General features: G+C 40.9%; 2 protein-coding genes across 5 annotated transcripts in view; one reads left to right on the top strand and one right to left on the bottom strand.

Annotated features, from left to right (window-relative positions):
• Positions 1–10,925, top strand: part of NIPA2 (NIPA magnesium transporter 2) — a 36,170-nt gene extending 25,245 nt beyond the window's left edge. For all 3 annotated transcript variants that reach the window (XM_061626965.1, XM_061626967.1, XM_061626966.1), the window contains exons 3-6: positions 6,613–6,669; positions 7,204–7,294; positions 8,848–9,008; positions 10,001–10,925. In XM_061626965.1, the coding sequence (XP_061482949.1) occupies positions 6,613–6,669; positions 7,204–7,294; positions 8,848–9,008; positions 10,001–10,635 (944 nt within the window). In that variant the 3' untranslated portion in view covers positions 10,636–10,925. The remainder of the gene's footprint in view (positions 1–6,612; positions 6,670–7,203; positions 7,295–8,847; positions 9,009–10,000) is intronic.
• Positions 10,893–25,252, bottom strand: part of CYFIP1 (cytoplasmic FMR1 interacting protein 1) — a 94,415-nt gene continuing 80,055 nt past the window's right edge. For both annotated transcript variants that reach the window (XM_061626964.1, XM_061626963.1), the window contains exons 27-31: positions 17,327–17,399; positions 16,190–16,284; positions 15,309–15,547; positions 14,495–14,642; positions 10,893–14,331 (exon numbers count right to left, since the gene is read on the bottom strand). In XM_061626964.1, the coding sequence (XP_061482948.1) occupies positions 14,167–14,331; positions 14,495–14,642; positions 15,309–15,547; positions 16,190–16,284; positions 17,327–17,399 (720 nt within the window). In that variant the 3' untranslated portion in view covers positions 10,893–14,166. The remainder of the gene's footprint in view (positions 14,332–14,494; positions 14,643–15,308; positions 15,548–16,189; positions 16,285–17,326; positions 17,400–25,252) is intronic.

The following is a 25,252-nucleotide window of genomic DNA, read 5'->3' on the forward strand; positions in this document are numbered from 1 at the left end:
GTGTAGTGTTCCTAGGCTTTACAATAGCTGAAGAGGGACATGGCATATCTGATGGATTTTGCAGTATGTTAGAGAAGATAAAGCTCCAACAACTACTGAACAGTTGCAAAGCATATTGGGGACATTAAACTTTGCTAGATTGTTTATACAGGATTGTGCTGCATGATACAAGCCACTCTGTGAAGTTCTGGTGTTTGCTCAGAAAAAGCAAGGACCTTGTCTGGACCCACCAAGAGGAAATAATATTGAAAGACCTGGTAAAGGCAATAACTGAAGCAATTGCCCTAGAGACGAGAAACCCAGACACCAGGTTAGTTGTCAAAGTCCAGGCTATGCCAAAAAGTGCTATCAATTCTATAATGAAAATAATGTGAGATCATTGGCTTTTTATTAATAAGCCCTTAAAGGAACTTAATCAAAATATACTCCGTTGAAAAAAGTTATTGTTGGCAGTTCATTCATTCAGCCACATTCACTGCATAAGATATGGCTGAAGGACAACCCATTATATAATATTCTGCGTTACGAACTCCCAACATGTCTACAGAAGTAAGAAGTGGCTGAAAGGAAAGCAATTAATAAAAGGTCGCTAAACTGGCTATCACACAGCCAAAGAAACTGTTTTTGCTCCAAACATGCTTGAATGAAGACTATACTACAATATATTATACTGATATGAATTCCAAGATAAAAGGGAGAAATAAGTCAACTGCAGCAGCTTGTGTGAAGACATGCTGGATAGTTTTGCAAGAATGGAAGAAACTCATTGGAGACCATTCTGCTGGTAAGGTGAATTAGTGGCCCTGGAATTAGCACTTGCAGAAGTTGCTAAAAAAAGAACCTCCTACCCTAATAAGCACTGACTCTACTTATCTGGCCAGGCCTATATTGAAGATGGGTATGGAATGGTTTTATGAATAATAGAAGAAAACCTTTGAAACATGCAAGCAAATGGAAAAAGATAGCCATGATTAAACAGTCTAATCCCTTGATTGAAGTTGTGTTTGTTCCAGGACACATGAAATCAGGGACAGCACATAAAATTTGTAATGAAGTAGCAGTACAAGTATTAAGTTGGACTTAGCAACAGCATTTAAAAGGCAAACAGATAAGTCTAGAAAAGTCGAGAAAAGAATGAATATTGGTTTAAAAATGAGATATGCATGATTTAAAAAACTGATGGTATTATAAGAGTTCTTCCTCCTGTTACGGCACAGTCTGCATTGATACAAAATGCTCATGAACCATTGGGGCATGTACATCCTGGCAGAGATGCCACACTAGTACATGTACAGATTAAATACTGGTAGCCATATGTGTGTTCTGGGTTTATGCAGTTGTACCCTACTAGACACCAAGTGGCTAACACCAAGATAAGAGCTCTCAACAGTCTCAATGAGCCTATATTCTTAAAGCTTGCACTCCGATCAAGCAATGTGGTTCACCTCTGCTGGACAGAGAAGGGCATTAAATGGGAATACAGTGCACCTTTTCACACCCAGATCTCAGGGGAAATGGAATATAATAATCTTGATAGCTACATAACTTGCCATTTCTTTATATGGAACGCATTTTGGGTTGTTAAAAATTTATAACGGTTATAAAGATTGTAAACAAAATGTGCTTTATAAAAAAAATGTTTATATAATCCCTATTAAAAAACAAAACAAAGGCAGTGCATTTGTTTAGCATCACTTCAGTTCTGTAATTGTACCAGACATATATTCATGTTCTGTGTTCTTTTCCTTACCAGAGAATTTCTGCAACACCAAAACTATCAACGTACATTTCTCATTGTTTTGTGTCTGACTAGCACTGGCTTAAAAAATAATACTGTCCTAAACTTCCAGTTGAGGTAGCTTTTCCACCTCCTTCCAAGTAGAAATTAAGTCTTATAGGAATTTATCCAGTTAGTTTGATTGTAAGTCACTTTGGGTTCACTTTTGTGAAGAAAAGTGACCAACAAATTAAATAAATAAATAAGATATTTGGGACAAAACACTCTCTTACAAAGTTGTTAGCTAATAGGCCTCAAGTGGTACATCCTATTTTCAGATGTGCAATTAGAGTGAATAAGTTGCCTACGAGAAAGAAAGGGAGACTTCCAAGTTGTTTAATATATAGTGTATAAATGAATATTCCCGAGTAGACAGTGGAAGTACCTCAGCTGATAGCCTAGTCCTGATGAAGGAGCTGAGAGATGAATCATCACAGAAACAAACTACACCTACAAAGTTTTCAGAGAAACCTGTAGTTGTGATTCCCAAAGTGGAATACAAGAAGAATTATTAACAGTCCAGCTGCATCTTCAATGCAAATCTCTTCAACCAATTATGAGAGTTATCAAGACACAAACCCTAGTAATGGAAGGCCCGGAAAGAAGAGAAAGAATTGTGTCCATAGATAATGTAAAAACGAACTCTTAAACTCCACCAACTATAAGAAAATGAAGCTGAGGATGGTAAACAGGCTGTCCAAAGGCAGTCATTCACTTAGATGAAACAGTGATAGTAAGATGTGAATTGTGAATGAGTCCATAGTGAGTGTGATGACTTAAGAATATGTAAACGACCAAGATGAAAAAAGGAGTGAAGGGATAAAATCCTAAGCAACAAAAGAAGTATTTGTTCTCATTTAGATGAGAGAGTCATCTAGAAATAATGAACAAAGGCAACCAGGTACCAAATGAATGTTGTTATTAAAGAGTTTATCATAATGAACAGACAGTGCAGAGGAGCCCAAATGAAGTCAGAATTCTTCCAAGATGTTTATTGATCTTTTCTTGGTTTAACAGGAGTCTTTCTTACATTTAGAATACTCACTACATAAGAGACAATGGCCTTGGATTCAAGGATTAATTGCCAATGAGAATCCTGTGCTCCTACCAGTAAATAACAGGGGAATGATTCCATTAGGCAAAATAGAATTACCAGAAGATAGAGATCAAGCTGTCAGAGCCATAGTCCAGTTGATCCAACTCTCTGGAAGAAATGTAGTGTGGCAGACAATGAAGAGTGCAACTCATATTTCATGCCTGCAAGCATACCTATATAATGTTGGGGAAATTGTGATTGTCATAGATTCTTTTATGTCCTTAACCACCATGGCAATATGTAGTGAAGGATTTCATCATGATTGCTCCTTATGATGTCATAAATGAAGTCACATCTGAATTTTCCTTCACAAAAATGAATGCGATACATAAAGTTGTCTTGACGTGTGTCCATGGACCTCATTGTCATTATATAGCTAATATGAGCAATTTCCCAAATCTTGTGTTTGATTCTGAACAAGGATATGAAACTCAATTCCTAAGAAGAAATCTAATAGGACCCCTGACGGTGTGGTACAATTATTAACAGCTGAATTATGAAGTGTGCAGCCTTTCCACAGATAACAGCTTTGTGCAGTCTTAATACTCAAACTGACTGACAGTTGAATGCTGACATCATAACTTTCAGTGATATATATTCTGATGAAGATAGCCTTTTGGACTGGATTGTGTCGGTTGAAACGGCTGAAGAGAATGATGAAGACTCTGGAGAAGAACTGATTAGAAGACCAAGTTACACCAATGATACAGCTACTTGACCTCATGTAATAAATAGTTGTTTTAATCATTTGATAACATTTGTCATGCGGCCAAGTGGGGGATTGTGGTAAGCCCCTATAAATAATGTATGTCCTATATAAGTCTACATAATTATTTAAGTTAGAGTATGCTAGAGTGTACTGTTGAAGGTGCCCCCCCCCCGATGTAATGAAAAGTATTGTGTTCTAAAAGGCAAGCGGCTTGTCTACCCACTATCCCCCTCCAGGATGTCTGGGTGAACAGCCAGACTGTAACTTATCCTGTCAACAAGTCTGAGCTGAAATGTAAATAGCTGAAAAAATACTAGAAGAGACTGAAGAAATTGGGGAATGCCCCATCAGGTCTTTCTGACGACTAGACGTAGATCACCTGAGGAGGAGATATCATCTCTGGGAAGATCCTGTGTCTGAGGGATGGATTATTTGTAAGACTGTCCCATGAGAATGTGTATGAATTATGAATGTTTATGAATTTGTTCATGGGAAAGAACTGAGATCAGATGATGTAAATTCAGATCAGAGAGACGATAAAAAGAGATCACAAACACAGTGTTTTATTAGTCCTCATGGACTGGTCACGCTGCTGTTAAGTTGCCCAATTGCCGAGTCTTGTCTGAGTCCCGTGGTTGAGATTTAAACTGACGCTTTTCCTTCAATGTGTTAAGGTTTCTAGACTGTATAAGCATATTATGTGATCCTTGAAGCTTATATTATATTACTTAATAATCTTTGGTTGTGTGCTGTATTATTAATTCTGATTTACTCATGTATTGATGTATGCTCGTATAGAAATGTGTAGTTAATAAAAAGCATGAACTCCTCCTGCTGTAGAACTCTTCTTTTTATCCTGATATCTCCCTAGTCCTGAGAGAAATCCCTGGTGGGAGTTCCTCTTAAGTCTGTATTAGATTTACTGCTGAGGTGCAGCATGAGTCTAGGAGAGTGTGGTTGCTTCATACAAGGACTCTATATAGCCTTAGGCTTAAAGTGAAGAACCCTTGAATCTGTATGTAGGCAAGTCAGAGAGCATTCAATTCACGTACATACATTTTGGCAGACTGAGTTTTCATGGTGCAAAATCCTACCTACTGTGCCTTTGTGGTAGCAAAAACTGCTGGCCAAAACAGGTTTCTGTATTACTCTGGGATATCCGATAGATACAAAATTGTGGAATTCAGTTTTTCAGTAAAAGTTTGTAGTTTTATGATTTTGTTTTCACAAACAAAATTTAACACCTTTCTAAAATGTAAAACTCCTTGAGAGTTTGGGATGTGACGTTATTGGATTTCAAGGTTTTATGGACAAGGAAAGGGAGACCCAAAGATTGTGAAATGAGAGGGGACTTCTATGCAAACTACATACTTAATATTTAAATTTACCTCTTTTTTGCCAGTTGGAAAAGAGGATTAAAATAACAGTTGAAAATGGAAATCAACATTGTAGAGAAGTTGAAGGAATTTTTAAAAACATGGATTTTATCCAAAAACTGTGCAGCTAGTTCTCCCTACCCAAGAACAGTTTGGGCTTATGTTGTTGTTGTTAATTGCATTTGGTAGTCGCTTTATTCAGAAAGAAATGTGCAAAGCTGCTTAACCATAAAATATGGATAAAACCAATTAAAAGCCACATTTAAAATGACACACCATGCAAGGTTCCTGGAGCAGTGTTTCTTCTCACCCAGTTGATCAATGGCAAATCATTTTTGAAACTGATGGGAATTTTCAAAGCAATGTTGCAATATGGCATTGGAGTTTGCTATGTAAAGGAGGATTTTTCTAAAACAAATCCACTGGGTATGCCCTTGAGCGCATGTAAATAACACTTTGGATTTTGGCCTGTACATAGACTTCAGCATTACCATATAGAAATGAAAGACACTTTAGAAAAATGGCTTTGAAAATATTTCTGTAGATAAAGCATAGCAATAAATTTGAATATTCAGTTAAATGTTACTAAAATGTTGGATTTGTCAGTAGTGTGTTGTAGGCAATCCTATACACATATTTGTTCCATACCCATAAATAGATCCTTGTATAACTTTATTTCTCTTTGGAAACTGTGTCAAATAACCCTAACTTCTGATTCTCATTTATACATTCTTAATTCAAATTACATAATGTTCTGTATTCAGAAATATTTGAAACTGCTTTTTTCAACCTTCTGAGAGATGTTTTTTAAATGGGAGTAAAACACAGTAGCAATGTTATATTAATCTCTAATATTGTTTTCTTAATCTTGAACCAAAGAGCGTTCTAGCAGCATGAATTGGATACAGCAATATCACTCCAGAACTGCTTTTAAAAGTGTTTCAGTCATCATACTAAAGAGAACATTTCATAAGACTTTTGCACATTTCTCCATAGCTTTCCAGTGTTAGGGCAGGAGGGAGGAAATGTATTTTTTCTCAAGCCTCCACATCTTTACCAACAATATACAAGCCACCATTGGGGACTTTTTTTTTAGTAGGATTGAGAGTTATGGTTTTCATAGCTGATCTTGTGAGTAACTTGAGCAATCATATGAGCTTTTAACTCTTAACATTGTGGAAGTTACTTTTCTATGGATACCAGGTGAGTTTGCAGTCTTGGCTCATGACAGGTATACAGCTCAGCTTATAGGCTTTAATTGGGGATATTAAGGAATATGGAAATACATCTACCGTGTATTTGGATCGAATGTGCATAGTATACATGTAGGTTCACTTCAGTCATGAAATGCTGAAAACCATTTGCAATTACAATGAACATTCCAGACTGCTTGAGTATATGCAGTGCAGACAAATTTTGTTGGTTTCCCATCCCAGACTGTGTAACCACCCTTCATAAACTGGACTGCATAGTTAGCCATTTCAGGTTATTTATAATTGCAAGCTCTTCAGTATTGTACTTGGCCATCAAACTGTGCAAGTTGCATTTATTGATAGCATATTTTTAAAAATCTGTACATGTAGTTTTTAGGAATCTAAAATATAATAGTATCATCAGATGTATTACAATAACTTATATTTTCTTTTTTTAAAAGGACAAGGTGGCCATGCATACCTTAAAGAGTGGTTATGGTGGGCCGGACTTTTGTCAAGTAAGTTGTCTGAAGAAACTAAAAGCTGTCTGTTACCTTATCTGTGAATCCCATCGAGGCTGGTGTTGGAAGTGGGCATGGCAGGGCACTTGCTGGAGACCCCCCCCCCTCCAAATTCATTTGTGCTGCTGAACATTTGGATTTCATTCTAACTGGAAAGGAAATTATTCCAGTTTCTGTTCACTTCTATATCTGTTAGCTTTTAATTCAATATATTCTAAATCGCTTTCTAACTCTACAGGGAGAAATTGAGAAAAGACCGCTCTCGCATGGTAAACGATAGATTTTCCCCTTGCAAGACTTAATTTTATCTTCAGTAGCGAAGTACTGTAATGGGAATTTTTAAAAAGTAACTAAAAACTGAAATGCCGCCTTGGGTTAAACACCTAGGAGTTAGCTTTGAATGTTGTTTTTGATGGCTTTCCACATTGGTGAAATATAAAGAATTTTATGTATCCTAGTTTATTTACAGGAGTGGATGAGGGGTGTTTTAATTATCTAACACTTGTCCCTTTTTGTTTTTTTAATTTGTAGTGGGAGCCGGTGAAGTTGCTAACTTTGCTGCCTATGCATTTGCACCAGCTACATTGGTGACTCCATTAGGAGCTCTCAGTGTTCTTGTAAGGTAAGGAACATGGTATGTCAGAGAGGCAGAGCTGCTGCAATGGTTAAGGAGAAGTTTCATGTATGTATACACACAACTTTTTGAAGTCTTCTAAGTTAGTAAAGATCACGTGAATTCTACAATTAGTTTTGTTAATTGAAATCATACAATAAAACCAATAGCCAGCAATTTTAAGTGAATTTTCACATTTACTTCCTAACCACATACACGGCTTGCTTAACTTTTATGTCTTCTCCTGAACTCCCCCACCCCAAATAGTCTTACTTTCATATGCTTAAACAATGAAATCTAATTGTAGCCACTTCTGTTTATAGTTTTACATAGACATTGTATTAAGTTTATTTGGTTGCTTGAAACACTCATAGGCTGGCTTATGTAATTTATATATAGCCAAGTTATATATTTTTAATGCTGCCCATTCTACTTTATTTTTATTCCTGACTTGCTTTTGCCTTGGTAATGGATAGAGCAAAATCATATAATACAGTAGGGCCCCACTCGTACAGTGGGTTACGTTCTAGACCCCCGCCGTTAAGCGGAAATCACCACAAAGTGGGACATAGTGCACGATCAGCTGTACTGTACAGCTGATTGCGCGCTCTAGCTGATTGCTGTCAGCTGGAGCGTGGTGGCTGGAGCTCCCCATGCTCCAGCTGATCAGTTGTAGCACGGAGAGCTCTAGCCGTTGCGCTCCAGCTGACAGCGCTTGGCCCCTCAAGCTCCCCATGCTCCAGTTGATCACACGCTCCAGCTGATCAGCTGTAGCGGGGGGAGCTCTAGCCGCCATGCTCCAACTGACAGCACTTGGCCCCTCAAGCTCCCCGCACTACAGCTGTAGCGCACGATCAGTTGCAGCGTGGGGAGCTTGAGGGGCCGAGTGCTGTCAGCTGGAGTGCGGCAGTTGGAGCTCCCACCGCTACAGCTGATTGTCCCGCTGGCACAGTATTAGCAGAATGCCAAAAAGTGGGGCCCTACTGTACATATGTATATGTATGTGGTTAGTGTGCATTACTTTGAATTTAATTAACATTGTATTTGCCATTTTATATAGCTACCCATAGTTTTGTAGAGCTTGTCTGTTTGCTTTAGGTTTTATTCTGAATTCGTTATATTTAGTCATGATCATCTCATATATTTAGTCATGATCTCACTGTCTCTCTTGCAATCGCTTATGAATAAATTGCACTCAGTGCATTCTTTTTAGAGATATACACTAATAAACCAAAGTCCTGTTAGATGTTGTGTATTTTGGTTTAGTATTTCTTATTCATTGTAATAAGAGGCAGTATTTTCCCTTTGGAGTTAATCAGGATCATTTTAGTTTTGAAATGTTAAAACCTTCAAATTTTAAGGTTCTGTCAAAATATTTTGCATAGGGTACTGCTATATGCTGCTTTCCAACCTTGTCAGAATCTGCAAGGTGGCTTTTAATATAAAAACAATGGAGCAATTCAAATTCACTGCCAGCTAACGCTTGTTATTAGAACCTCCATCATGAAATAAGGGGTTGAAGAGTAGTGTTTTGACTTTTGGTGTACATTTGTATGTTTCAGTGCCATTCTCTCATCATACTTTTTAAATGAAAAGCTTAATCTACATGGAAAAGTTGGGTGTTTGCTAAGTATACTGGGTACAACTGTGATGGTAATTCATGCACCCCAAGAAGAAGAGGTAGAAACCTTGAATGAAATATCCCGCAAGTTAGGTGATCCAGGTGAGAAAATACTTGACTGTCCTGCTCAATAAAATAACTAACAGAGCAATACCCAATTCATGGAAATATGATATGATTTATTTATATGATTTATTCAATTTATATCCTGGCCTTCCTCCCAAAGGAGCCCAGGGCAGCAGGAGATTGCAGTAGTGAATAATGAAGAAGAATTTGTGTTTTTAACTTAATGCGTGAAATCTAGATGTAGGTATGCACTCTAGTTGTGCAAAGAACTGCAGTAGCTATTGAGAGAGGTTTACAATATAAAGCTATATGCTTGTGCCTCCTGTACCCAGCTTGCTGCAAGACTTTTGCCTTCTAAGCTGCAGCTCTTTTTTATTGATTTTATTTTTAAATTTCTATAAACTGCTTACTTGAACAAAAGATCTCTAAGCACTTTACAAAAGACCATCTAAAATAAATAAAAATACCAATAAAAACTAACATGAAAAACAAACTACATAAAAACTAGTAATTAAAACAATAACATTTACTAAAATCATGTGTTAAAACTGCATACCTGCATTAATGCTGCAAAACTGGGAACTAGGTAGCTACATCGGTAGAATGTGTTTCTCCAGCCTTTACCAAGAGATTGCTAACTGTCAAATGTGTTGATTGACAGACCCATCACCTTTATGAGGTAGCCTATGCATTGTTAACTCTGAGATGCTGGGTTTTTCAGATTCCTTTTAAAACATAATTGGTTTCTTGAGGTATCATTGTACAGATATGATGCCCTGAGTATTCCTGATCAATTTCAATTAGATACATAGGCTGTTTAATGCACAGTGTTTACTGTTTTCTGGTACTGAAACTGGCATCAGTTATTAAAGCAACAGCTTTAATAGGCAGATTTTTTCAGTACATTCATATTTTTAGCTTAGATTGTTGTACTGGTAATCATACTCCAGTTTCCCAAAGCCTCAGCATGTGTATGTTATTACTCTATATGAGCAAATTGTGGCTGATGTGATTTTTTTATGTTGCAGGTTTTGTGGTCTTTGCAACCTTCATTGTCATTGTATCCTTAATAATGATATTTGTGGTGGGACCACGGCATGGGCAAACCAACATTCTTGTGTATATTACAATCTGCTCCGTCATTGGAGCTTTGTCTGTTTCCTGTGTAAAAGGCTTGGGCATTGCTATAAAGGAACTTTTTGCTGGAGAACCTATGCTGAAACACCCTTTATTCTGGATTCTGCTGCTAAGCCTTGTTGTCTGTGTCACCACACAGATCAACTATTTAAATCGGGCCCTGGATATATTCAACACATCTCTTGTAACACCAATATATTATGTATTCTTCACGACATCTGTTTTAACCTGTTCTGCTATCCTCTTCAAGGAGTGGCAACACATGGCGGCTGATGACATTATTGGCACTGTTAGTGGCTTTCTCACTATAATAGTGGGAATATTTTTATTGCATGCCTTTAAGGATGTCAACTTCACCCTAGCCAACTTGCCTGTGTCTTTACATAAAAATGACAGAGGAATAAATGGCTCTTTGCCAAACACATATGAACGCTTTAATGATGAAGAAAGTGGAAGCAGAGTAGGTGATCTACAATCCACAGAGGGAGTGTCTTCTAGGAGAAATGGAAACCTGGCAGCACCTTAAGAAAAGAGCAATTCTGTAACTGTGTTTTGTTGTGGATTGTCATTTTTAAGTGCTTGTCACAAACAATGTATTTTACACAGTATGTAGAGACAATCTTTTTTAGGTTTGACTAGCTTGGATCAAGAACAGTGGTGAATATTTATTTGTCTTACTTTTCATTTTAAAAAACTACTAAAGGACCTCAAAACACGTTTTGCTAAGTTGTGAGAACATGTAAATATCAAATTTCGGTTTAAGATTTATTGCACTAATGACAATTTTAACAAATAAAATGCTTTATTTCTGCATGAGTGAGATGTAAATTGACTGACATACACAGCCATCTCTTTGTGCTACTTCCCTCAATTTAAGTTCCTTGTTTTCAATGTATGGAATAGGTTTTAATTCACACATTACTGAGATAACAGACTAGGGGTATCATATGATAATTGTATAAATACCACAAAGAACCATGTGCTGCAACTCCGAGTGTCTGTACTGATGACAAACAAATTAAAAAAGCAGGTCCTGTGTCCTGCTTGTAAATGCCACTTCGCAGAAGAAAACCCATAATGAGGTTCCTTTTTATATGATGCATTGTTTACACATACTCATTTGTGTAAACAGACATATGGGCCCCATTAAGATATAACTATGGTTTATTGTGTGCTTTCTCCCCTCCCTCTTATAGAGGAAGAATTCTGCTTTTAACAAACCAGCTATGGCTAATCATTTCTGCAATGCTTTTTAGATGGTCAAAGCACTTCACCTGCATTAACCAGCTGTAACTTTAACCACCACCCTATAAAGTTAAAAGGAAAGTCAGCACTAATCATTGTCCATATTCCAAATGAGAGAAATCTGTGACATAGTGCCTTTATCATCCTTCTTTCCATTCTCTCCAATATAGTTCCTAGTTAGTCCTATTTAGAGAGAGACCACCCTATTTTCCAGATCCAGGGGCAGCTAAGAGACTTGTGGGTTTCAGGACAATGTTGAGGGCAGCTGTTAAGTCTAGATCTCTGCCAAAAACAAATTATTGGTAGGCACAGGATGAGGCTGCAATAAAACTGTTTGGTATCATTTAAATACAAGTATGCCTGGAAGTTTTATTACAGCTAACCTAGAAGGAAGCACAAAACAGGAGATGGCATATTCATTTTGTTGTATAAACAGTTTAGGTTGACCTGTTACACTGGAAAAGGAGACAAAGTAATACTGAACCTAGCGAAGACATGAACAGGGCATTGTCACACTACAGTCTTTGAAAGAAGAATGGACAGTTGGCATGTTAATGACATGGCATCAAAAAGCACAGCACTGCCTACTCCCACCAGAAACAGCAAGAATGCTTAGGCTCATGTTTCAGTTGCATTCCAAATCATAAAAATGACAGGAAAAAAATATGAATTCAATAGTTTTGCAACAATGTTGGTAAATGCCCTGTGAAAGTGAAAAGCAATGTGAAAGTAAATGTATCAATGGTTTTGTATGCTCTGCAGTATAGAGTGCTTTTAAGAATATGCTGGTATGAATACCTGAGAAAACAGCTTTACACTGCTCAAGTGTTTTGAAAAGTAAAAACAGCTTCAGTAACTATTAAAGAAGAGTAGTGATGGTATTGAATGAGACACCCTTTCAATTTTAGCCTTCACAGCTATTATGCGTTCTTGGTTTTTACTACTGCTTTGCTGTGATAGTCTAAGACAACCTAAGCAACTTTTCGCTAAAACTTAGGTGGGAAACCTTTACTAGGCAGCAGGCCAGATTTTTATCTCCCCGCCCTGGTGAGTCAAATTTGACAGGTGGGTAAGGCTTTGACAGGTGATGCCATGCTTTGAAGCCCCCCATTATGAGAACTTCAAAGAGCACTGCTGGACTGTTTGAAAGTCTTTCACTTTAACAAGACTTCGAAGCAAACCCAGTCCTGCATCAACAAGAGGTTTGCATTCAACCCTGCCACACTGAGCAAGATTTAACCCTACCCTCCCACCTGTCATCCAATCAGTGGGTGGGCGGTCAGGCATGGTTTTGGGAAAATGACCTCTTCACCTTTTCCCATTAAAAGTACATTCTCAATAAATAGAGAACTTGCATCCTGGTGAAATACATGGCAGCCATTACTTGTAAAACAAGTAGCATTTTAAAACCATGTACAAAAACATGAGAGGAAGATCATTTCAAACAGTTTCAGGACACAACCTAAAGCCTTAGGGGTTGTTTAACATCATTTTGAAAGCTATCAGAACAGCACCGTCTGAATTATGGTGATAGAACATTATTATTTCTTCTTCCCAAAATCCAGTCCGAGAGGAGAGGGCCAAAACAGAAGCCAAAGTGATTTTGTTTTCTCACATAGGAGGAAGATGCTGGGAATTCCAGCTTTATTTTTAACATATACGCCATAACTTTTAAACTGAGCCTGCAATGTGGCTGGTATGTCTTCTGAGCAAAATAATGCAAGATTACAACTCACAGGAACACACACAAATGGACTGCATAAAATGTTGGATATCAGACTTATGGGAGTGAGTGGTAGTCCCTTGTAACAGTAAAAGGGCAATTTTCAAACAGCACTTCCGCTCACTAGATCAGAACTTGACAAGAGTGACTCTTACATCCATAGTTGCCTTTAACATGTTTTAATTCAGAAATTAGTTTCAGAAGTAAACTACTGACCCATGATTCACAAAGTAAAATTATAAATATTCAAGCTTAGCATTAGAAAGAGCTAAGTGTTATGAACTTTAGAGTCCTTTTCTAAGAATGAACAAAAAAACTTGAAAAGGGTATAATTCTAAATTCTATCAAACCAAAGTATGTTCTATATTTATTTGTAAAGTGACTCATGCTGCTGCTTTGTCTGCTTCCAATGTGGAAAATGGTATTCAGATCTCTCCATTTTGTATTTTAAGCTAAAAAAGCAGCAGCAAGAGTAGCTACGTCTAAATGTATGAACAGACTCTCTACACATTAAAAACATTAATTGCTTCCTTATAGTCTTGTTTTTAAAATGTCCCCTTAAAACCTGTATTTCCAAAGACGACAATGTATTGGGAGCATGGACATTGCCAGAGGGAGCAGTCCAGTGATTAAAGACACTCGTGGAGTTGCAAAATAAGGAGTTTTCTGTAAAGGCTAGCAAAGCAGCATAATGTTTCTCTTATACAAGAAAATTACAAAAAAGACGCCCCCTAAAAAGGGTAACTTTTCATTTTTGCTAATAGTTTAGACAAGTGAAGAAAGATCCAATGCATCAAACCTCTCTAAAATGATTACAACAGCTAGAGAAATGCAAAGGATTTTAAAACTAAAAATAGGTTACATTCCAAAGCCTTTTATCAAAAGTATATAAAAAGTAGTCTAAAAAACAGAATTGTGTACAGTTATTGTGCTTGGAAATGAAAGTGAAGACCTGCTCCTAGCAGAAGGCTCAGGCAATACTAGAAAACAGTGATGGTCAAGATAATCTCCGTTATCCGTCAAATCTTGCCTGGCAACATGGTGCACTGTGTACTGCTTCTAAAAGGAAAGCAGAAAAGTGGATCTTTCCTAGTTGCTGGCCAATGACTGGTGAATGGGAGGCTGGAAGCAGCGGACATGTTCCACTGGTGTGCCTTCTCCATCACCAGATTTCAAATACTTGTCCAATATAGCAATGATCTCATCATTCAGGATCTGGAACTTGCGGATTCTCTCCACCATTTTCTTCAAAGGCTGCAAAACCAAAATGGCACCGTTAGGAAAAAGGCCAGGTAACACTAATGTCCCAGTAAATTTTAGAGAAAACATACATATGTCAGTGTGTTTTAAGTTAAGTTTCCTATGTCAAAAGCAAAACAGACAGGATGAGAAATAGGGACTACTTCTGTCAACATACCACATTCTTTATGACTTCATCTTTGCCATCATGTTTCTGTACTTTCAATAAGTGGTAGCAGAAATCCAGCACATCAAACCGACGCTGTTGCCCCAAAAGCACAATAATCATACAGCCAGCCCAGTGCAACCCATCTCCGAAACACTGTCTGTGAAGCAAATTGTATAGAAAATGGTATTATTAAATTCACTAGGACAAATCAAGGTGACACCCTGAACTTTGAAAGCACTTAACTATGTTAAGAGGCCTAGATGTTTAGAGAAACACCTTACAAATTATTATGGATCTAGGATAAGCAGCATGTAATGATCTATCCAGTCATTCCAAAATTTATGCTATCGCACAGTACAACAAAAGTAGCAGCTATAGCGTTACCTAGCTAGGAAAGCTACATGCCACCCCATGTACCCTCATCTTCCCCTAATTCTGAAGAACAAGCCAATGACTGGCAATAACACAACTGCTAAAAAACTGAAACAAAACGAACCCAAGATGGATTTAGTAATAATTAGAAAACAACTACTACAGGTTTCCTGAGACTTCCATAGGGCTAATATCAGGGCACCACTGTGGAGATTATGTTAGGGCTGCTACATTGATGAAAACGAATTTGAAGTGCACATTTTAAATTTTAGTAAGATATTAGCTATGTGGTCACATCACAGACTCCCTTCCCTGGTTGCTTTCCTTCTCTGTTTGCTGTGTGATCAGAAATTCTAAATTTATCTCATAATTTTCTTGGATGTATTCATGCCTAGCTGGTGAAATACATATAACAGAGACACAGGACCTGAGCAAACACTTGGATACATACTCCACAGTAAATTCATGTGTCCCCACAGGAATACAGTACACAAACTGCATTGCACTCCATAGGCGGTGAAATTCCACACACTCATCCACATGCATCACACCATTGCTGGGGAGAGGGCCACGCCAGATTGGATCATCGAGGAATGTCCGGATCCTGGTTAAGATGACTTCAAACATAGATAGCCCACAGCAGAGGCGCTCCTTGGTCAATAAGTCTCCTTCTCTTGCAATGGCAATTTGCTATGGTTGCAACCAAAAAGAACATTATGTCAGACCATAAAGGAAGAAAATTGCTCTGGAAAACCGGTGGATAAGCTTTATGAACAACTGCTGGAAGTTTCTTGTTTCTCTGCTTCTGAGTCTGCACACCGAAACAGAGTCATTCGCACTACACAAGATAAGCACTCTCAAATAAAATGGCTCAAGACACTGACACTCGCTTAGCAATACTACTAAAGGGATCTTTCTCACACACAAGAAGAATGCAATTTAAATAAGAGCTATTTTCTGGAAACCAGTATTTCATCACAGTTCAGATCAAAAGTAGCTGCTTCATTCAAATCCCCTCTGGATTTTCTCTGCTTTGTTCAGTGAATCATAACAGAACAAATGGTTTCTGTTAAAGATTACGGAGCATGTCAACTGGTTCCCTGAAATCTGAATTGTGAGTCCCCCCTGTGAAAATCCTATGTTCTGGTAGTTACATTACTCTACCTGAAGTAAATAGCTCTATGGCACAGTCTCCTAACATTTAGCGATCAGCTATGCACCCCCAAAAGCTGCTGCATCCACCCCTAATTGCAAAGAAATTGATGTCAAGGTCTCTCTTTCCTTGTATTGTGAAATGTTTGCATAATACTGTTTAAAAAGTGAAGGCTGTACCTGAGGTGTTCCTAGTCTTTCAATTAATGGAACAAGGTGGAGTGGAGCATATTTTGATTCTAGTCTTTTCATTTTAGCATCAAGTCTTTCACCCTCTGGAATGAGACAAAGTGATTTTTTTAACCAACAGGGAAGTAATGCTAAAAGAGATACACCTTTGCATTGTTCCAATTTATTATTATGTATTAATTGTATTACTTCTATTATCCCAATTTTCTATATTATGTGCCCAAGGAGGCTAACAACGAGAAAACCTATAGAACAACAAAATACAGTACCATAAAACCTCATCAAAAACAAAAAACAAGCAAGACCCGTAAAGCACCTAGTGCTTAAGTTAAAGGAAATATTCAAGGGTCAAGAGAGTTTCCTGCTGCTTCAGCCTGCATTTTGCTTGATTTATTCCTTTGCCATAGTTTTCTTCAACTGAAAAAAATAAACAGCAGGACATTCTCAGTGGGAGCTGCTTACTTGACTCTTCAAACAAAACTACTGTGTTCAAACATAATTTTCTTCCCACATACATTAAAATCAATTAAGATAAATCTTGTCACACAAAATGCCAAACTCCAGGGAATGGAATTTTACGTATAGCAAAACTTGTTTTTACAGTTTTTAAGAGGCATTGGTTTATACATCATTTGCAAGGAGGAAATGTTCTGTGGAAAGTGAGAGAACTCAACTGGCAGTGATCCCAGCCAATTTCCTGGCTGTCTACTGAGATTACAGTTGTCTGCTTTTAAGCAAGAGTGGGGATGACTGTTTAGCTGCAGTTGGCAAACCAATGGGAATGTTATTTGGGGGGGTCAACAGGCAAAATCTGCTAGCACTGCGAAGAGATGGAGAAACACTGTACTGTGCTGAAAACAAGTATCTTCCCAAGTGGTAAGTCACACAGCACTTTCAGCACAGCGCTTATCAAAACGTGTAATTCCCATGATTTCAGTGTGGAAGACTTAACCTTACTGTGCAAGCTTCACAGAAGACCTCCAAAATTTGTAACTCACTAAACCAGTGGCAGACATATACTGTGGCCCATTAGGACCCCTGTTTTTTCTGTCCCAGGCAGCACAACCAGGAGATTTAATGAGCCCTTGGTGAGCATTTAGGTTGGTAGGTCACAGTAAGAAAACATACCTTTGACATGAACTCTTGGTAAAATATTCTGGAATGGTGCAGCATGCAACAGATCACACACTTCCTCCAAAGACTGTAACAAAGAGAACAACATTCACTGAAAACTCAACATATGGCCGCATGTGACAGCACCTACACAGGCTACATTCAAACTATACATTTATTCCACTATTCCACTTTAAACAGCCATGGCGACCCTCAAAGAATCCTGGGAAGGGTAGTCTGTGAAGGGTGCTGAGAGCTGTTAGGAGACCCCTTATTCCCCTATAATTCTCCAGGTGGTTTAACAATCAATCCCTCTTCCCAGAGAACTCTGAGAAATGTAGCTCTGTGAGGAGACTAGGGGGTTTCAGCTAACAACTCTCAGCGTCCTTCACAAACTACAGGATTCTATGGGAGAAGCTGTGGCTGTTTAAAGTGGAGTAATAGTGGAATAAATGTATGGTGTGAATGTGACCATAGTCCAACTAAACACTTTTTAGAAGCAGCATGTGCCATGAGCAGAAACAGATGCAACTTGGCAGATCTGTGATTGGATTTCCAGATTGTGTTTTGAAGTTGAAAGCAGCTGGATGAGGGGGGGGGCGCTCCAATTTTGATGGGTTAATCCATCTGCATGCCATTTTCCAACCTTCCTCTGAAAAAAAAAATTGGCACCATAAAACATGGTACAGAATTTTTTAAAAAACAACCCTCTCCTATACAAACCAAAGTGTGTGTGTGTATATATATGCAATATATGTGTTTTTTGTTTTTCTTTTAGAAAATGCAAAATCTCATCTTCGATTTTCTGTGCCACATCTGGTTCAGTCCTCAGGTTCACAATAAAGCTACACTTTGTTAGTATAGATAGCTTATTCTACAGGTAAAATAATTAGAAAATTTATTAGCATACTTTAGCAAAAAGCTTAATGCAAATGACTAATTGCCAGTGTTGAAGTGGCAGATGGAGAGATGTGAACCAAGCAGTGAGTAATGCTTTTATTTTTATCAACATTATTTCCAAAACCCATTATCTCCTCAAGGACAGCACCCATAAGAGCAGCCATTCAAAGACCCAGTTGTGGGTCACTGAATGTTGGCCATTTCAAAGTAATGTGTTGGCCATTTCAAAGTAATCTTCAAAATCTAGGTAATTCGGTTAAAAAACTAGTTCAGAAAATCAGCACGCACTGGTGATCCAATCTGCTTCTGAAGCTTTCGTCAAATGCACAAGGCAGCCAGGCTAAATGAAGATGGTGTCTTTTACAAGGTAGCATCAAGGCCTATTTCCAGAACTTGCTTTAAATGCCCACACACGCATCCATACACCCATGATAAAGAAGGTTCCTTGGGGCATTTGCAGCAGCAGTTTCCCTCACCACCAAGTAACCACAGCTAATCCCAGCACTGTTTGGCAGCACTTTCAAAGCAGATACTATGATTTACAGAGGCAGGCTTGAGTCTAAGCATTTCTAACTACTATCTACAATGCACTCACAAATCGCCCCAAAATCTACAGATTCCTAATACCACGTGGTGTCTTTCATATCACCCTGCCCTCATGTTCTGCAAGTGGAGATGTGTCACTGACTGTCCCTGGAAATCTCTCCAGTTTAAGGATCATTAAAATGTTGAAGTCCTATCTTTGGCATGCCCCATTTATAGATATGTTCCTGTTTGTAATTACAAATTCTCCCTCCCCCAAGCAGAGGCAGGCTGGGAACTCCCACATCTCAACAATCCACCTCACTCCCCATCTGTGTCTTAGCTTATATGGACTGAAGTGCTTTCCATCTATCATCCCCTCTTACATTTCTGTACATTATGCATATACAAACATGCAACACACATATCTAGCTTAATACCGGGATTAAGCATTTGAATGGTCAAAAATGATTTGGCTAATTGACTGGTCAAATATTGTAAAAAATATACTTCAATCATCAACAGGAGTTAAAGTACAAAAACAAATTAGTTAACTGCAGTTAAGAAACACTGGCTTGGATCCGGAGAAGTGCTAGCAGAAGGTGAAATTTCCTGCTCTTTCCTCCTCCAGAAAGCAGCCCCTAGAAAAACCTCTCCAGAGAGTTTGAGGCCTTCTTGAAGGGGGTGGGCTGTGGTGTGTGGAGCTGCAGGGAAAGGAGGGTTGCCAAATGCACCAGTGACCAGCAGGATCTCCCCTCACCAAAGGTGCCCCTGCTGATTTTTGGCAATTCCCTTTCCATAGCCCATCCCATTCAAGGAGATCCCCAAATCTTCAGGAGAGGTTTTTGAGTAGAGCTGCCGAAGGCAGAAGGGGGAAGTCACTTTCCACTGACCCCCCAGTGTGCCTTTGCACACAGTTTTTAAAAACCATGATTATTATAATTTTTTTAATAATATTGGCTACACACTCTATGTATTCACTGAAAAGTTCTTCTCTTTGGCTTTTACCCTGAATAGGAGGACCAGCCCACAGTTACAGAATTAAATTAATCTTCATCCTGAGTGTTAAAAAAAAGTCACACTTGTCTGACCCCAATGAGATTTCCAATGGAAAGATGGGGTCACCTTGTACCCCAGAGACCCCCTTTTTGTTGGTCACCACAAGTGTGCTTGACACTATGAAAGAACCTTGAGCAAAAAAAAACACTTATTCAGAGGAGGTAGAATTTTTCTGAGCAGTAGAAGTTGGCCTCCATGCATATTGAGTAAACGGGGGTATTTTTGGACCCAGTGGCATCCAGAAGGGAAAGAGTAAGTGGTAACTAGCTGAAATTTTGGGATGTTGTACAGGTTAAAATTTGTGACAATGTCCTAGGAGGACACCCCTGTAGGTCTACTTATGTGTAAATTACACAATGAAAAGTGCACCTGGGGATCCGAATGGACCCCAAAAGTCAGAATGAATGAAGGTTGAAGATGGTTGGAAAAGTAAAGTAGCAGCAACAATATAAAAGCAAGTTAAGTGTTTTAAGGCAGTTGTGCCAAATAGGCAGCAGCCCAATTCATCAAGCATCATCAACTTCACTGTGCAAGGCCTCTTATATTCTTGAGAATTATTTAGGAGATGTCTGGGCCAGGGAGATACTGCCAGCTCCCTTTGTTCTTGGCTTAAGAATACAACATGCATTTCCAGAAAACTGACACACATTTTTTGCAACACAGAAACATTACACAAATGGGTTGTATCCAACAAAGTTATCCTGCTAATGCAAGGAACTTCCCCTTCCTCTTCCCCCTCCCCCATCCCCCAAATCTGCTTTGGAAGGTTGGTGGTGGGCAGCCAGAATAGATTTGGGGGAGGAGAGGAAGGGGCAGTTCCATTTTCCATAGGAGGTGGGCCATCACTACGGGTAATAGTTCCACCTATCGTGCGAAGGCAAGAATGTTTTTGAAGTCAAGACTAGGGGCGTCAGGCCCCTCCCACTCCCCAGTTCATTCTTGCCTTCGTACGAACAAGATTGGATCTATAGCGTAGCTAAGTCTCTCGTATCTGTTTTCTGTATTTGTCTCCAAGTCCTTCTTTTTCCTGTTTTTGTGGAGACCGCGGCTGCGGTTCTCTTCCTTTTTTTTTGGCCGCTTTTGAGCTTTCCCCCCTGGCTCTTTTGCATCCATCGGGAGCTCGCGGATTTATTTTTTCCTTTAAGCGCTGTCTCAAGCAGCACTCTAGGAGCTCTTGGAGAGACCGCGGCTGCGGTTCTAACCCGGGCGGGAGCTTGCGGCTGCGGCTCCCTGCCTTTCTTTTTCCCCGACGCCCAACTTTAGCCTGCCGGAGTACTGCCTCACCGGAGCCTGTTGCTACGGCTCTCGTTCTCCCTCTCTCTCCGTGTCTTTAATTTTCACCGCGGAGAGCTCTGTACTCGGCGGCGACAGCGGCTTACCTCCTGCTGCTTCTCCCGACACAGGCTTCTCTCGGCAGTCTCCTTCTTGGGGTTTTTTAGAGCCGCAAGTGCGACTATCGGCCCCGCGGCTCCTCCTGCGAGACTGTGCTGGGCAGCCCTTCCCCCAGTTCGTTTCCAGACGGCCGCCATTGCTTCTTCTCCCTCCGCCATTTTTGGATATTTTTTCCTGCTCTTTTTTCCGGGCGCCATTTTTGTTGGATTCAAATTTCCCGCCCTTTTTGTTACCACTTTATTAACCAACGGATACCTTCCCTGCAGGCTATCTGTATGTGTGTTGTATGTGGGCTGTAGACAGACTTACACAGGGCTTACTTACACACGAATTTACTGTGATTGTACCTCAAGTTTGGAGCTTTAATTTAGTGGCTGATTCACACAAATCTAATGCGACTGTATCAGCAAGGCTGGAGCTTTAATTTCTGTGGCTGACTCATACAGCTTTACTGTGACTGTATTATTAAGGCTGGAGCTTTAATTTCAGTGGCTGCCCTGTATTAAATCTGAATTATATTCTGTACATCCTGCCCCCTGTGGCCGTGTACCACGCCTAAATCCAGCCTAAAGCACTAATCTGAACTATATTTTGTACATCCTGCCCCCTCTGTGGCCGTGTACCAAGCCTAAAATACAGTCTATATTATACTAACGCTGATACCACAGTGCATCCTGCCCCCTCTGTGGCCGTGCACTTAGCCATCTGCCAGTGTATCCTACCCCCTCTGTGGTCGTACACTGTGCCAGTTCGGGTCTTTACATCCTGCCCCCTCTGTGGCCGTGTACTGCACCCAAGTTAATATAAGATGGCAGAACAGCCAGGCATGTCGCAATCAGCCAATATGATGCCAGATCAGCCAGACATGTCACAAACAGCCCAGCCGCAACACTCTAAGGCGACTAAGTCTAAGCATGTTAAAGCAATGGCTAAGACAAAACATCTTTCAAGCCATAGCAAACCAAAGCGGCCACGCTATGCCTCTGTGCCAACCCCCACCACTACCACAGCAACTCAGGCACACATAAGCGATATATTTCATTCCCCTGCTGCTTCCTCTGACGAGGAAGATTTTACTGGCTTCCCTACTCAGCTTTCGCCTAACCAGCCTCCCTCCGTTTTACCATCCCAAACATCTCCTCCAATAGCCACTCAGGCACAAACATCTGCCACAACTGGGCTGCTGCCGTCCCCTGATTTCCTCTCCCAACTTCAAGCCATGCTGGCTTTTTTCACCCAAATGCAGTCACCACCACAAGTTCCTGCCATACCTCAACTCAACATGGACCAACGTGCGTGTCATGAAGCTCATCCTTCCTGTTCACCTAACCCCTTTGATGTAGCCAGAGGCAGATGCATTGACGAAGCCTCGTATGCGGAGGAGTCAACCTTCACTGACCACGTTGAAGGAGATGACTGGAGCGAATATTCAGATCATGAGGAGGATACATCGTATCGCTTGTTTAATGCCTCAGACTATCAGCCCCTGGCACGCAGGGTAGTTAATACCCTTGGTATCCAGACTGCGCCTTCAACTTCCTCCACCCCAGCTATCAAGGGGGCCAAGGTTCTCAAATCCCCTGCACCTACTGAACATTACATCCCGGTGCCGGACCCGATTGCCAAATTGGCCTCTGAAGAATGGGCTCACCCATTACAATCTCGCCACTTCAAGAACCTGGCTGACAGGTTTTACGCCCTAGCTCCGGACTTTGCCACTAAGTTAGACGTCCCTGGCATAGATGAACCAATCGCTCGCCTCGTTTCACGTTCTCTCTTGCCCAGGGAAGGGGAATCCCAACTAAAGGACACTACTGAGCGACGAATAGACTTCGCCCTCCGAAAAAATCACGAGGCCACTGCTCTCTCCATGCGTGCCTCCGCTTCGGCCTCCATTTTCTCCAGAGCAGCTATGATGTGGCTGGATGATCTTCTAGAGGACACTAACCCTGATCCTGTCGCCCTCAGAAGGTCACTGATAAAGTTGCGTAAGACAGCAGCTTTTGTGGCCGATGCCACTCAATTGGGGGCACGAGCCATGACGGCTCAGATAGTCGCGCAACGGACCCTCTGGCTTCGCCACTGGCAGGCTGATTCAGCGGCCAGAATGAATCTGTCCAGGGCTCCTTACTCCGGATCTTTACTCTTCGGCGAGGAAGCTCTAAAGGCAGTGCTGGTTGATCCCAAAGACGCCCACAAACCGGTTCTGGCCACTGTCAAGAACATCGACCACAGGCCTTTCAGGCGATTTCCTTTCTTCTGTACTAACCAGCCCTTTCGAGGAACGCGGCCAGGAGGACGAGGCCGCGACTTCAGATCCTATGACCCCACTTCATTCAGGGGCTCCTGGAACCGATGCTTCCAGGGCAGAGGTCAGTACCAAGGGTGCAGGGGCAACTCATCGTACTCATATAGGGGAGGTCCTCGCCAACGCAAGCAGTATTAACACACTTCCCGTTGGTGGCAGATTACTTCATTTTGGAGACCGTTGGCTGCGCCTCACTACGGTCTCCTGGATCAGGGAGCTTTTCAGTTATGGCTATGCCATAGAGTTTTGGGCAACCCCATCAGACAGATTCCATCCGTCCCCCTGCCCAAGAGCACCAGCCAGGCACAGAATCATGCAGACAGCTATACACTACCTCTTGGACATAGCGGCAATAGAGCCAGTCCCCACAACTGAGAGGTCAGAAGGGGTGTACTCCCTCCTATTTGCTGTGCCAAAACGAGATCTATCATGGAGGGCGGTATTGGACCTCAAGTTTGTCAACCATTTTGTAACATATCGCAGGTTCAAAATGGAATCACTCCATTCTATTTCGGAGAGTCTGCATGAAGGAGACTTCCTGGCTTCTATCGACCTTAAGGAAGCGTATCTCCATGTACCCATTTGCATAGCCCACAGAAAGTTTCTTCGGTTTGCTTTTGGCCACCAGCACTTTCAATATAGAGCGATGCCATTCGGCCTCTCCTCTGCTCCAAGAGTGTTTACCAAAGTGCTACTCATCCTAGTGGCTTATCTCCGGACCCAAGGGGTTCATCTCTACCCATATCTGGATGATCTGCTAATACGGGCCAAGTCTGAGGAGCTGGCTCATCATCATTTAACGATCACCCTCAATGTTTTGCAGGCCTACAGCTGGCTTGTCAACTTCGACAAAAGCCATCTCCAACCAACACAACGCCTCTTACATCTAGGGGCAATGCTGGACACCCTACAGGCTATGGTATTCTTGGCTCCAGATCGCATCACTGCCATCACAAGCATCGCAAGGTCCCTGATGCAACAAGCATCCGCAGACGTCATGCTTCTCGCCAGAACGCTCGGAATGTTCATCTCTACAATCCACATTGTGCCATGGGCTCGAGCCCACAGTCGGCACCTTCAATGGACTCTGTTGCCCTTTCAAAAGGACATTGCCAGCTCCAACCATTGCAAAGTTCATTTGAGCCCCGCACTGCGCCTCTCCTTCCGCTGGTGGGCCAAGGTTCAACACCTCTCCAAGGGCACGTCGTTCAGAGAACCCCGCAGAACCGTTGTAACCACGGATGCCAGCCTCATCGGTTGGGGAGCCCACTGCAACTCCCAGTACGTTCAAGGGGTTTGGTCCACCGCAGAGCAAACTCAAAGCATCAAGTGGCTGGAGCTAAAGGCTGTCCACTTAGCTCTACCTCATTTTCAGTCTCTGTTCCCTTTGGACCATGTGCTCATTCGAACAGACAACATGTGTGTAAAATCACATTTGAACAGACAGGGGGGCACCAGGTCTCGTCCTCTGCAGGACTTAGCCTCCCTCATCTTTGTCTGGGCAGAACAACATCTACAATCCCTGAAAGCAGAACATCTCAGAGGGATTTGGAATGTGACAGCAGACTGGCTCAGCAGACAACAGGTCTTTCCGGGAGAATGGAAACTTCATCCAGTCATTTTCCATCGTCTCCAATGTCGGTTCGGCGTCCTCTCAGTCGACCTGTTTGCTTCCAGTCGCAATTGCCAGCTTCCCAGGTACTTTGCCCGATACCTGGACTCAACAGCGGAAGCAGTGGATGCTCTGACGACACCGTGGC

The sequence above is a fragment of the Rhineura floridana genome, chromosome 5 (assembly GCF_030035675.1).
Source record: "Rhineura floridana isolate rRhiFlo1 chromosome 5, rRhiFlo1.hap2, whole genome shotgun sequence".
Lineage (NCBI taxonomy): Eukaryota > Metazoa > Chordata > Lepidosauria > Squamata > Rhineuridae > Rhineura > Rhineura floridana.